Below are 14,051 nucleotides of genomic sequence, written 5' to 3'. Positions count from 1 at the left end.
AGTGGCTACAGATAGACATATAAAAGCAACGAGGGTTCAGCATTTCTATAATAGCCTTTACACAAACAGTGCGCCCAAACTCCAACTACGGACCGTTAGGTTAAAAGCCTAATGCTACTAACTGACATAGGAGAATGAAAGAACATAAATAACAGAAGAATGACAGATTGGGGAAAATCTTTTTAGGGGCAGCACTGCAAGTAATAGTGCCCCGCCACCGCTACTCCACGAGCACTTTAAATGTGGCTGTATGACTACGACCACTGTCTTCGCTGAAGAGAGAAATTTGCAGAGCGTACCTGCAACCGCTCGGAGATACGGGCGTGTATGTGTACTACAACAAGATAAAAATGTCCACGATTGTAATCCCTACAGGGGAGGTGCACAGTACAGCCCAGAAAAACGAGAAAAGATTTCCGCCGGCAAGGTCGCTTTCCCAGCAACACAATCCCTACAAGAATGCTCTCTTCGAAGGAGAAATTTAGTTATTTATAAAGTTTGATTTCCAAGAGGTTTGTCTAGTGTTCAGTCAGATCTAGGACCCGGGCCGTCTCACAGGGGTGTTGACAGGGAAGTAGACAAGCGTAGCCGCTGTGTGTCCACCCCTGTGCGTGAGAGCACTGCCCTCGTGCACCATCTCGAGTCGTACTACAAAGTGTCACCCAATAAACCTCTTTAATAATTGATTTTACGTCTATACTTTAAGCTGTCAGTAACACCACACTTTCAAGGGTTATTCCTATACCGCAGTCAAGGAGGTATTCAGGAAACAACGTCGTTGTTGATGTCTTTGTTTTGAAAGTGCCTCCCATATTTGGGCCATAAATTCGCCCCTGACTTCGCATGATGTGCAACATGAGCATTTACATCACATTACCTCCGCCATTGGCGTATGCAACGTTGGGAAACCTCCAGACATTTCCCAGACCGACAGACATAGAGGCACAGGAGAGGAAGAACTCCAATCCTCTTCCCCACTGGCCACGTCCAGAGGGTGACTTAACCGACGCTTGCGTCGACATGTTTCCTTCCTTTATATCGTCTGCCGTGACTAACGGAGGGGCGCTTCCACTGGAAAGAAACAGTATAGGCTTACCGTAAGGGTTCACGCCGCTACTGAAATGAAACCGTTAGGTGTTACCGAACTACTACTATGATAATCTCTTCCCCGAGCAGCACAACATCTTGGCCCAATATTGAACCAATAGTGGGCCGTTATCACCAATATTGGTTCATTGGCTCATACAGGGTGTCCCAGCTAAATGCGAACAGGTTTCTCTTTAAATATATATTATTACGATATATATCACTTTTTTTCGAAATGAAGTCATTTGCAATAAAGTAAGTGCTGAAGTTCACTTATTAAGCATCAGCAAACTCCTAAGGCAATGTCCTAATTAACTTTCAATAATTAACTTTTTAATTATAAAAGCCACGAAGTTGTCCTAATGAGAATATCTGGTCCCTTCGGCCACCTCGTACCGTAGCAGTTTTCAGAACAAAAATCTGTCCGATGGATAGTCCCCAAAAGATTCGTGAAGGAACACCAGTTTCTCATTATGTTATTCATTATGAATGTTGGGAGACGCGTCTTTCCACGAACTCATGCGCCCTCTACGCAGATCCACCCTTCATCCTCTCCGTCCGTCCGTCCGTCCGTCTTCGTCTTCTTCTGTTTTTTTTGTGTTTGTTTGTTTGCTATAGTCGTGACCACGCCCACCTCTGCGTGGCCAACAACTGCGAGCCGATCCTGCCATTACGAGGTGGCCTTCTCCGTCTTTTACGTATCCCTCTGGTTGTGACATGTAGATGTCCTCTTCAAGGTTTCCATGCAGAAAGGCTGTGTTGACATCACAATGCTTGACTTTCATCCCCTGTGCGACTGCGACTGTTAGTACTGCTCTAAAAGTGGCCTGCCTTGCAACAGGTGCAAATGTGGCGTCGTAATCAACACCATATTTCTGAGAGTAGCCTTTCGCAACAAGTCTCGCCTTGTACCTTTCAATTTTCCCGTCTTTGTCACGTTTCTTTTTAAAAACCCACTTGCAACCTATCGCTTTCCGCCCCTCTGGCAATGAGACAAGCTCCCAGGTTCCCGTACTGCATAAGGATCGCATTTCTTCGTCTGTTGCCTTTATCCACTTCTCTTTTTCATGTTCTGGCATCATTTGTATGTCTTCCCAACATTCCGGATCTGAGAGATCTGCTTCAAAAGTGACGTAGGAGAAGCGCTCCGGCGGTACACCTTTGTTCGTTCTTTTCGATCGCCGAACTACAGTCTGCTCGTCTCGCTGTGCGGATTGTTCTCCTACTGTAACCTCCACACCGTCAGTCACAGTGTCTTGTTCCATGTCAACGGGTCGGTGAAGGACTGGCGGGTCCATTACTATGACGTTTGGACACCCGTAGAAATCCGGTTCCACGGAATTTTCGTCGATTACGACAGAACGGCTAAGTAGACACTCTGTTGTCAGGATGCAGAATCCTGTATCCTTTCTGTCTGTCGCTGTACCCCACGAAGATACCTTCTTCCGCGCATCTGTCCCACTTCCTGCGCTTTTCCTTCGGAATATGTACAAAAGCTTTGCTGCCGAAAATTCGCAAGTGACTGATATGGGGCTTCTGTCCAGTCCAGAGTTCAAAAGGTGTCTTCGTCGCAGCCCTTGTAGGTAGCCTATTCCGTAAGTAGCACGCAGTTGAAATAGCTTCCCCCCAGTACATCTCCGGAAGCTTCGCCTCGAAAAGCATACTACGAGCGCTTTCACAAAGCGTTCTATTTTTCCTCTCTGCGACACCGTTTTGCTCTGGATTGTAGGGTACGGTAGACTGGAATTGAATTCCATGCTTCCTGAGGATTGCTTGCGTTTTGCTGCCCGTGTACTCTGTCCCATTATCACTGCGAAGTACAATCGGTCGTTTTCCGAATCTATTTTGCACATACGCTATGTACTCTTCTAGCCGGTCCGGAACTTCTAGCTTTGACTGTAGCAAGTAAATAACCGTATATCCACTCTGCTGAAGGAGTTGTGGGCGTCTCTTCTTCGACATACTTCCAGGTACCTTCCCTTATCAGAAGCATCCGCATCTTGAACTTCCACGCCTGATAATTGTCGTCTCCCAGTTTCGCTACGGTGAACTTATTTGGTTCCACCATTCCTGACTACCATCCAACCTGGAGATATGTTAATCTTGCCGAAGCTTGACTGAAACCGTCCTGGAGATGACCTGTACAGCTAACCAAGAGCCTAGTGCCTAGTGAATGCGGATGCTTCTGATAAGGGAAGGTACCTGGAAGTATGTCGAAGAAGAGACGCTCACAACTCCTTCAGCAGAGTGGATATCGAATGATCAAAAGGCACAGAGTACAATCTCGCTCAGCATCGAGGACAATCAAATAATCCATATCTGCAAGGCGACGACAGCGAAAGAAATGTGGAAAGCGCTACAGGAGCTCCATGAGCGGATAAATATGAGCAACAAGCTGTGCCTGTTGCGTAAGCTTTACCAGTCGCGGCTCAGTGACGGACAAGAGATGCAAGACTACATTAGGGAGACTTTGAGTCTTGTAGAGCGCTTACGAGGGATGGAGCAAGAGATCACCGATTTCCAAGTAGCTGCACTACTACTGAGCGGACTCCCTCAAGATTATGCGACCTTGATCACAGCGCTTGATGCACGTCCTGAAAGTGAGTTGACACTCGAGTATGTCAAGGGAAAACTCGTAGATGAATTCAGGAGAAGATCGGAAAACCCGCAATGCATGGAGTCAGTGCTGAGGGCACAAACCGCGCACTTCAAGGGTTTCAGCGAAGGAGAGAAAGCAACTAGGGAGTGTTTCTTTTGCAAAAGACAAGGACATGTCAAGAAGGACTGCTACAGGTGGAAGGCAAGCAAGAGAGGAAGACAACGTATTTCGAAGGCCACAAGTGCAATCAACCAGGACGAAGAAACAGCTTTCGCCAGTGCTGCTGCTAATTTCCACGGTGGGTGGTGTATAGACTCCGGAGCCACGAGTCATATGACTAGCGACAGGAACTTTTTCACTGAATTTACGGAGCAGAAGTCAGATTCAGTGGTTGTGGCCAATGGTCAGCGTGTTGCATCAGAAGGCATTGGAAGCGGTTTTATCGAGTGTGCTGCAGTATCAACAACTCGCCGCATACAAGTACGCGACGTACTGTATGTTCCATCGCTTGAAATGAATCTCCTCTCGGTCAGGAAACTTACAGATCGCGGCCACAGGGTGACATTCGACGGTGGCGTCTGCACTGTCACAAACGGCGACATTCTTTTAGCCAAGGGTTCTTTAAGCAATGGTCTTTATCAGCTGGAATGCAAGGAAGACAGATGTGCTGCAACTCGAAGAGATCACGCCGAGTGCATTCATACTTGGCACCGGAGGCTTGGTCACAGAGATCCAGAAGCGGTGAGAACGCTCGTCCGCGATGATCTTGCTGAAGGCATCCACATACGGGACTGCGACAAGCTGCTGAAGTGCTCAAGTTGTCTGAAAGGAAAGATGACGAGGAAACCCTTTCCACAAGTGAGCAAGAGACAATCTCGAGAGTTAATGGACTTGGTACACAGCGATGTGTGTGGTCCAATGCAGACCGCCACAGTTGGCAAAAGGAGATACTTCATCTCATTTATTGACGACTATTCGAGGTATGCGGTTATTTACGAAGACAATCAAGGCTGCATCAGGCTCACCGTGGATGCAAGCTCCAACACTCGGACAAAGCACATAGACATTCGCTACCATTTTATTCGTGACTTGGTTAGTCAAAAGATAATTCGATTCGAATACTGTGACACCAAGAATATGGCGGCGGACTGTTTCACGAAAGCTCTTTGCAAACAAAACTTCGAACGACTGAGAACTCAAGTGGGAATTGTAGGGAATCGTTGTTAACGAGTTGGGGTGTTGGATAACGCTAACAACGGATTGAAGTTTTTCTTTCTCTTCGTTTTATCTGTGGTGCGAGGCTCGCTATGCTTTGCACGCTTCGCACGTTATTCTATTAAAAGTACGTTCTGCTAACAATGTCACACGGCGAACAGCACTAATCCAACGGGGGCTGCGACACCGTTTTGTTTCTAAGGCTGTAGAGACATGTTTATCTTCTGAATTTCTGTAGCTGTGGCTACAACCTAACAAGAATAACAGCTAAATTTTAACATTGCGATGTTTTCGCTCTCGTGCGCTTCTTCCCATTCGCAGGAAAATTACGCAAAAGTGCACACATGGGAGGCCGCTGAACTAGGACTAGTTTGTTAGTCCAAGTTAAAACTCCAAGGCAAAACGCCTATAAATGGTTTATAGCTTTACTACATGCGCTTCAGTGCGGATGACTCCTAGAAATTCCATTGCTGGGCACGTGTTAAATAGGTCGGCACGATCATGATCGAAATGCCTGATCAAAGCCTGATGATCGCGATCATGAGTGAGATCACGAAGCACTGGCAAGGCTGCCGCGATCATGATCGCGCCGACCTATGCGTGTTATTGACATGGGAAAGGGGAAATTGACGATTGTGTTTCCTTTCCGCTGACCTAGACACGCGTTCTGACACTAGGGTTCTGACTTTCCGGTTTTAACCGAAAAACACAGAAAAACATACGCAGGGCAAATTTTCCTTCACTCGGTTTTAATCGACAACCACCGAATTCAGACGGGCATCGCAGGAGCGATGACAGAGAGACAAGTTGTTGATCAGCAGATCAGGTAACCATACAGAAATACGATGGTTGCGAAGAATGTCTGCTTACCTTTTCGTTAGCTGTAAAACGCCACCGTAGCGAACAACGCCATGTCGAACGAGCGCCGTGCAGAAATTACGTTGTGATTTTTATTCGCCGCTAACTGTCGGGTAAACCATGTACATGCCAGTAAAAACATCCAAATACGCCAATTTCGTGAAAATAAATAAACAACGAGAAACACACGCGGAACCAATACATACGGTACGTACCAACGGTATACGCTCGCGGTGTATGCTGCCAAATAAAGCACACGAACACGATACGTCACAGCAGATAAGACAGCGATACTGATTGAGCCAATAAGAAGCCTACAAGGTCCTGCCAGAAAACAAGATAACGAAAGCGTATCGACGGAAATGAATGCTGCAAGGAAAGGCAGTGGCTCTTTCACATACGCGTCATATCCATAGGTGGGGAGTAACGCGTTGCATTCGAGTTGTGAAATATGGTAACGCATTACATTTGGGAGAAAAGTAATGAGTAACGTAACGTCATTACATTTTTACTAGCTAACGCGTAACGGCGTTATGCATTTCTGCGTGTTTGGTAACATTGCTTCATCGTCTAAACTTGAAAGCTTGAGCGAGGACCCTGCCTGTAGAATCCGGGAAAATCCCCGATTTTTTCTATTCATGTTCAACAATGACAAGAAGGTCACATCGCCACCCGCGAAGAACGCAAAAGGACTATTGACCTACCCTGGTTGAGATGTCACATTTGTTTACCACCTCTATTTTTCACTCCCTCTGGTATTTTTCGAACGAATGGGGTAAAAGCGACAGAAAAATATCCTCTACCGTCTGAACAAGTAACAAAGTACCAAGGGATTGGCTGTTTGGATTTATACTGTGTGAGATAAAAGGTCACCGTCTCTATCAACCTTGACAAGCAGCACGCACTTGTCATTAGGAGTCCGCTCAGCCACACAGATGAAAATTTTGAGCGCCAACTACTTCTGCGTTGCAATAAATCGTACATGTAAGTTTTGTTCATGCGTGACCCTTGTTTGTGCACAGCATTGCGTGTATTGATCTGCGGAACGCACTCGTGTGACTAAACCAATGGTACATATTATAAGGACAACTGGTGAAGTAATGCAAAAGTAACGGCATTACTTATCAGAAGTAACGGCGTTAGTAACGCGTTACCTACTATCGCAACAGTAACGAATAACGTAACGCGTTACTTTTCGAAAAAGTAGTGAGTAACGGTAGTGCACTACAAAATAAAAGTAACTTCCCCACCTATGGTCATATCCTAGCGGCTGTCCAACGAACCATGCCCTTTTGCTTTTCCTTTTCTTTTCATTTCTTCTTCTCCTTTCCTTTTCCTTTCTTTTCTTCTTTTCCTTTTTCTCCCCTTTTCTTATTCTTCTTTCTTCCCTTTTCTTTTCTTATTTTTCTTTCCTTCCTCTTTCCCTTCTTTTCCAAACAAAAAATTGTTTGGAATAGCAAGCCGACCTTCGTCTGGCTGACCTTTCCTTTCTTTTTCTTAATAAACATATCCCCCCCCCCCCGCCCCGGCGCGCGTCCAAACAAATCCGCGTGGATAGCACAAAGGACCAAAACTAGTCCGGAGTGGGGCCGACAGGGTCGCGCCATTCGTGCGGTCTCCCCACTGGTCCGTACTTCTGTTGTCCCCATAGTGCGCCACCTAGTGAAGACGGATATAATCCTCTCCAGCGCATCAAGGTCATACGCATGCGCATAGCCCGTTGTGAAAAAGGTCCAAACCCTATCCAAAGGCAGCCCCGGCGCTTGTTTGAAATAAACCTCTACCCGAGAAACGTCAACTTGACGTTTGGTAGACAGACTGAAACCGAAACAGATCGGAAGGGGAGAGCTGGGTTCCACGAATGGGCACTTGTTCGTTGCCTCCTATTGAAAGAAAAGTAGGACCGAAGGTCGCGTCCCTTTTAGGGATCATCGTAATCCCCTCAAGTCCGTGGTTTCCGCGCGCCACCTTGTTCGCCCCATAGTTACTAGTTTAGGTTGCCAAGGGGGACGTCGGACAAAGTAGGAGACGCGACAAGAGAAACAGCTCTACGTCAGCTAGACGTCCCCCTTGGCAGCCTAAACTAGTAATGTCACACCAACTACCCCAACTTAGCACTTTGGTCGCCCCGTAGCTTTGAGCGTAGTTCAACTCTACCAAACCGGTGGCGCTGTCGAATACTATGACGTCATTTGTTTACAAACAGGGAGAGGTCTCATTGGGCCAAAGGTTCTCTCTCGGAGGAAAAGGGGGAAATCGGAAACGAAAGTAGCATTCAAAAATCCGGGCCCTAGTCTAGCACCACGTTACCCAACGCAACGCTTCGATGTACTTGCAGAATATGAAAACTTTGATATTTGACGGACGTCTAATACGTGGAAATTCCGGAAAATTGCTTCATCATATCACTACCTCTGAAATATCCGAAATTCAAAAGCAATTCAATGGCGCGCTACGAGCAGCTCAGCTATTCCACGTGTCTATTCTATTGTGACTATTCTGTGGGCCCTGCTATTCTTCTCCCGTGCCATTAGAGTAATGAAGTGTGTGATTATCGGATAATGCTATTTTATCGAATCGGATCGTGTAAATAAAACGAGATAGCCTTTTATTTCGCCTGCTACCTAGCTGAGACGAAGTGTCGGTATGCGACTTGTGACCTTGTCGCAGGAGTGGTGCAGATTAACTCTATACTATCATTGCGAAACTGTCGGCACGTGTTCGTTATCTGGACGTCCTCCAGTGCTGATTCACACGTGTGAAGAGATTATTGTGTGTACAATCGTTTTAATTGTTATCGAAGCTATCGTACTGCACCCGTTCTGCAAGACGATCTTGAACAGACCAAGTACACGCAAGTACAGTAAGCAACAGACACGTGGCAAGGGGGAAAGCTTTCTTACTGGAATCGTCCTGTCTCACTTTACATTCCTGCGAAATATTCTGGCTCTACGTGAGGCCAAAGCTAGAGAAAATTAAATTTCTATTTTTGAGAGCCGTGACGTCATGTTACGCTACGACGGAGCGCCCGGCTCTCATGTGGCGACGTTGTTGCCCTTCGCGTCTTCCGGTGTTTCACCTTTTGCACTCCGTTAGCGAAACCCCACGTGACATATCATACGACCACTCCAACCTTGGAGAAAACCCAAAAGAGGGAGAGACATCACTCCCATTTTCCCCTCTTTCGATCAGCGTCACGTGACTTCTGCACCACGTGACCCTTCCCGGACGCCGGCGTCCTTACTTGGTACGAGTACCCTCTCCAGAACATGACATCATTGCAATTTGTGGGCATGTGATTACGTCACCCGTTCCTTGCGTCATCGAAAGTTGTACAGGCTCAGCAGATCTTCAAAAATTGACACCTGTGCACTTGAATAGACGACTTCCGAAAATCCCCATCTCATCGTCATCATTTATTGTTCTTGTTGTTGTTCCAAAAACCCCAGACAGCTTAGTGCCGCTTTGAACTATGGGAACTTGCTGGTAACAAAGGAGGAAGAGGTCTCCAAGCTGTTTCGGTTCCTTCTCTCCTGCCCGATTGTCCACGAGGAGTCAAAGTAAGCGAGAACGAAACGTGACGGACAGTTCTCCCAGGATGCAACGCGTGCGCAAAGAGCACTGGGATATTCTGAATCGTTGACTTGCAAGATGGGAGAGGGGTCCAGTCCAGCAGTAGGAGAATTCGTAGGGAGATGCGTTGAAATTTCAGATTTTTTTTCACTGTCAGTTTTATTCCATTCAATTCAACTCGCGTAAACATAACATATGCAGAGTATAATTTTCCCACTTGTTTGGAGCACCCAGTAAGAAGCGTTTATAGAACCATCTCAATTCGTGGAAACTTTCTTTAGAGTTCCTAAACAAAACGATGTAACTTTTAGCGAGCATGGCTGTACCTCAAGAGATCACCTCAAGAGATGGCTGTACCTCAACGATCACCACACACACTGTACCCCTGTAACATGGGCTGCCTCCAATGATCATTGAAACACACGGCCATTGAACTAGGGTGCCTGAATGCTAGCTCCCTCTGTGTAGGGTGGAGTCACCCTTTGTAGAAGCGAGTGCCGCAAAGCCGCCATATTGAAAGCAGCGATCACAACGAAATGATAGAACAACAACTAATAATAAGAGAAACGGCATTGTGCTGTACAATTTTAAGTTTAATTACGGAATCTTATAGATAAAACATCCTTGCGTTCTTATTTCAATGACTCATGTTGTTTACGTAATTTAAAAAATCGTACTGACGACAGGATGTGTACCAACAGCAAGGTGGCTAAGCCGGCAGCGGAAGAACGACGAACGGAAGACGGCAATTCCCGACGTGCCCTGCGTTGTCTAGGTGGCGTTCATCCAATCATCCAATTGTAAGAAAAATCCACTACATTTGCAAATCGCAAGAATTAGCCCTTTCAATCCTATCCGATCCACTTGCCACCCAAAATGGCGCTGCCCATGTACGATATTGGAGAGAGATAGTGCGGATAGGCTGATTGATAGTGTCCCGTATGTTTCAAGACGTCATTGGCCTAGTAGCTCAAAAAGTGGGTGAAGCTTCATGTGGCATGTCCCATTAATCTGCAACTGAAGAAAGCTACGGCATATTATTAGCGAAAGAAAAATTCTTTCCCGGAACAGCACCGCAAGCAATGCTCCCCGACGACCTTGTTATCGGCCGTACCATTCAAAGACACGGCCCACCCAGGGGCGGACCGCGTTATCAAGGGGCCCTTCTCCAAATATGAAGGACCGGCTCCCTTTCGCCTCCCTCCACCGCGAAAGATCAATACGCAGATTTGAAGGGAGACCAGAGCATATTATTATTAGCAGCTCAAGATAAGCAAAAGCATGTCCCCTTTTTGACCTTACACATCAGTCAACACGTGAATTCTGAAAGGCAAGCGTGTCATTATGTTATGTAAAGCTGCGGCTGGCCACAATAGACCTTTCTACAGTGGCACGCAAAGGGCTCATAGGTTTCGTACAGCCGAGGCGATTCCGAAACTTAGCCAAAACTATCTTCACGAGTACTGCACACATACAACCGTCAAAGTTTCATTCAGAACAACCAAGCCGCTTTCGATAAATTTGTCTAAACGTGCCGTAATAGCAGACGACGAAAGCTGAACTTCGCTCTCATGCAACGTCACGCATGACGTCGGCCTGGGGGAAGTCTTCGTTGTCATGGCAGGTGGGAACTGCAGAAGGACGTCGGGTTGAGTCATCCCCTTTGCTCTCGAAATGGGGACGCTCAGACGTATTCCTCCGCGAGCGGAGAATGTAGCCCGTGCATTGAAGATGGGGTCTCCGAGAATGTGGTGCATAAACGGATACGTGGAAGCTAAGTCACGTGTTTGCTTTCCGCGGGTATTTAGTCCGGTTTTTAAATAAATACTATAAGCACTCCTGTAAATAAGCGCTCCTTCTCCATGTACGTCGTCAGCGACACTTCATTCCGAAACATGGTCAGGGCCAGTTCTCACTTGGCGACGCCCGACGCGGGGTCGTGAGCAGGCGGCGGAAGCAGAGGCACATTTCCGCCGCCCCGTCAGCGCGCACGATTTTCATGTTCCCACCACAGTGGCATTCCGTCGTCCAAAGCAGACGAAAAATCAGGAGGCGTGGCCTTTCTGTGTCACCTAATTGGTCGCCAGCTGTCGTTCCCGGCTGCTCTCGCCGACGTCGTGAAAGAAGTTCGACATGACGGTTTTTTTTTTGTTTTTTTTTGTTTTTTGGCTCGACGTCTCTCCTCTCCCGACTCCGGAAAGGCGCGTCTATTTCCGCCGCCCGCTCACGACGACGCGTCGGGGTGAGAACTGGCCCTCAGTGTACAACGGGGAGCGTAATGGAAGCGTGCGTTATATATTTTGGTTGGAGCTGTAATGCGACTACGCGTGCCGACGAAGGGTGTCATTTGTGATTGTAGATGGGGTTGTCCTGCGATTTTCAATTTGTCTCTGAGGATTGACATAGTTGTTCTATACCAGCATGTGGGCCACTTCTTAGAACACGCGTTTTTCGCCTGAGAACTGAAAGAAAATGTACGAGAGTTACCGCCGCCCACAATCACTTCTGAAAGTCGTCTGCTCACGCCGGTGCACTAGCGCGCGCGCGCAAAAGCAGACGATTTCTGTATCCTATCACGGACTTTCCCGCAGAGCGGCGTAGCCGTTCTCATTGTTCCATGCTCTGCACTCTTTACCAGTTCAATTCAGTAATACCAGCTCCCGTGACATAGTGGTTAGGGTGATCGCTTTCCACGCCGAGACTGGGAGGTGACACGGGTTCGAATCCTGTCACCGGCTGTGCTGTCTGAGGTTTTCCCTGGGTTTTCCGAAGACTTTCCAGACGAATGTCAACACACTACCCCCCAAAAAAGTCGGCCCAGGACGCATACTAACCCCCCGCGCCCTACTGGTATCTTCTCTGTACGCCGTTCATAACCGCATTGCCTCGCGGAGCTAGCACGGAATTTAAAAAAAAATCGGTAATTTAATAACCGTGACGTGCTTTGTCGGGTAAGTTTGCAGTATTCCATTTTCAACAAAGGGCCACCGAATCCCTCCCTCCCGTCCCTTTAAAGCATCACGAGACGGTCACCCCCCCTGTCCCCTACTCGTTGTGTTGCCAACTGTAGGATGGAACAAACGTAAGCTTGCCCACATCGTTCCTGCTGTCCACTCTCCATCTGTCCACGTCTGTACACCGCTATATGTATTGGCATCATCGTGGAAGACCAGCCATATTGGCTGGCTCCATTTAACGCAACAAACGCACTAGTCTACAACCATCGCAATGCCAACACCCAAAGACGAGCTCACGGCAGGTCTGGGATTGATGTACGTGCTAGACCGCTCATAGCCACAGTCGCTTCGCGGCGCTAACACGGAATTAAAAACAGAAACAACGAGACTGCCAGAGGCGGATGTAGAAGAAGAACAACAACATTCATGGTGTGCGCAGCAGCGTCAGCCGGGGTAAACCATAATCGAAGCAGACGACAAGGCAAAGTCCCTCAGAGTTCCCATGCTGCTTTGCGCCGCGCGCTTGGTGGCGCGCGCATCTTTGTAAAATCGTCTGTTCCCACAGCCGCGTAATATTATCGGTAATGGTAAGGACTGCTCGGAATAGCTGTTGGCGTTGCCTATGGACAGCCGTTATCCCGGTGAAGCCAGATTACTTAAAAAACAGTTTAATACGTATACGTTAATATACGGTACGAGAAAAACCGTACGAAACAGGGAAGCAAAAGATAAATCTCCGATTTTCTCGAACATTCCTGAAATATTTCACCAAGCGAGCACATACTGAAGAGCACAACGAAGCCTAATATCCCAATAGTACTCCAGGGGGCACTCAGCAACGTGCTGGCCTGCTGAGCTCAAGATCGCGGGTTCCATCCCGGCCGAGGGCGATAGCTTGTGGGGGGAGGTAAACATTGCTTCCAGCACCGTGTCGGAGTTTTCCGTGTGTCGGAGATTTCCGGCGCACGTCAAAAGAACCCCAGGTGGTCCAAATTATCCGCAGTCTTACCCTGCGCCACGTACGACATGTCGCCACGATGCGCAGACGAACCTTACGTATAACATCACAGTAGCATTACCATTATCGATTCTAAAGATGACTTTTCACTACCGCTTCTGGTCTAGAGAGCGTTGTGCAGGTTTTCTTATTGCTCAGTTTAATTTGTGCTCTGCACGACTTAACTTCACTCTGTACCAGCATCAAAGTCATCAGACCTGCCTTTGCATACTGTGGTCGCTCACTGCAGGTAAGACACACTTCTACTGACCTGCACACCTTTCCGTGTCTTTCACTCTACCCTTTCTACGTGGATTGTGGAAAATTTTCCTTTCAACTCGACAAACGCCCCACTTGAGCTGGACAAATACAGTACCTATATCTTGTTCACGATAGGTGCTTTTTTTTTCTTATTCTTCCGATAACGCTATGTAAAGTGTGATAGTGCGAATGCCTCAGAGCGTGGCATCATTTCAGAGTCAATGATGGGGATTACTAGAAGTGTAGAATACCCGGAAAGAACTCATCGTCACTCATGAAATTTGCCGGAATTTGATATTACCGGAGGTATGTCGGGTGCTTATCTTTACTGCTAGTTCCCGCGGTGGATGATGATTGCTCAACTGGTGAGCTCTCGTTATCTTCGCGTTATCGGTCGCGGTGCCTTTCGTGTTGCATAGTGCATTCCTAGGCTGGGCAATGAACTAAGAACGTACAAGAGGTGCGGTACAAAACCATTAGCTATCCTTGTAGAAAGATAGAAAAT

The 14,051-nt window shown here is 47.4% G+C and overlaps 1 protein-coding gene across 3 annotated transcripts in view; it reads right to left on the bottom strand.

The window, feature by feature from the left end:
- LOC135399228 (sodium-dependent nutrient amino acid transporter 1-like) overlaps nucleotides 1–13,579 on the bottom strand; it is a 28,889-nt gene extending 15,310 nt beyond the window's left edge. Inside the window, exons 1-2 of one of the 3 annotated variants that reach the window (XM_064631022.1) lie at nucleotides 13,557–13,579; nucleotides 878–1,071 (exon numbers count right to left, since the gene is read on the bottom strand). In XM_064631022.1, the coding sequence (XP_064487092.1) occupies nucleotides 878–1,022 (145 nt within the window). In that variant the 5' untranslated portion in view covers nucleotides 1,023–1,071; nucleotides 13,557–13,579. Of the gene's footprint in view, nucleotides 1–877; nucleotides 1,072–4,389; nucleotides 4,458–5,770; nucleotides 5,968–13,556 lie in introns of those variants that run through there. The other 2 variants (XM_064631021.1, XM_064631023.1) reach the window with 2 other exon arrangements.
- Between the last annotated feature and the right edge of the window lie 472 nt (nucleotides 13,580–14,051).

This window comes from Ornithodoros turicata, chromosome 6, assembly GCF_037126465.1.
Source record: "Ornithodoros turicata isolate Travis chromosome 6, ASM3712646v1, whole genome shotgun sequence".
NCBI lineage: Eukaryota > Metazoa > Arthropoda > Arachnida > Ixodida > Argasidae > Ornithodoros > Ornithodoros turicata.
The sequence above is the reverse complement of the archived record's forward strand: the minus strand, read 5'-3'. Positions and strand labels throughout refer to the sequence as shown.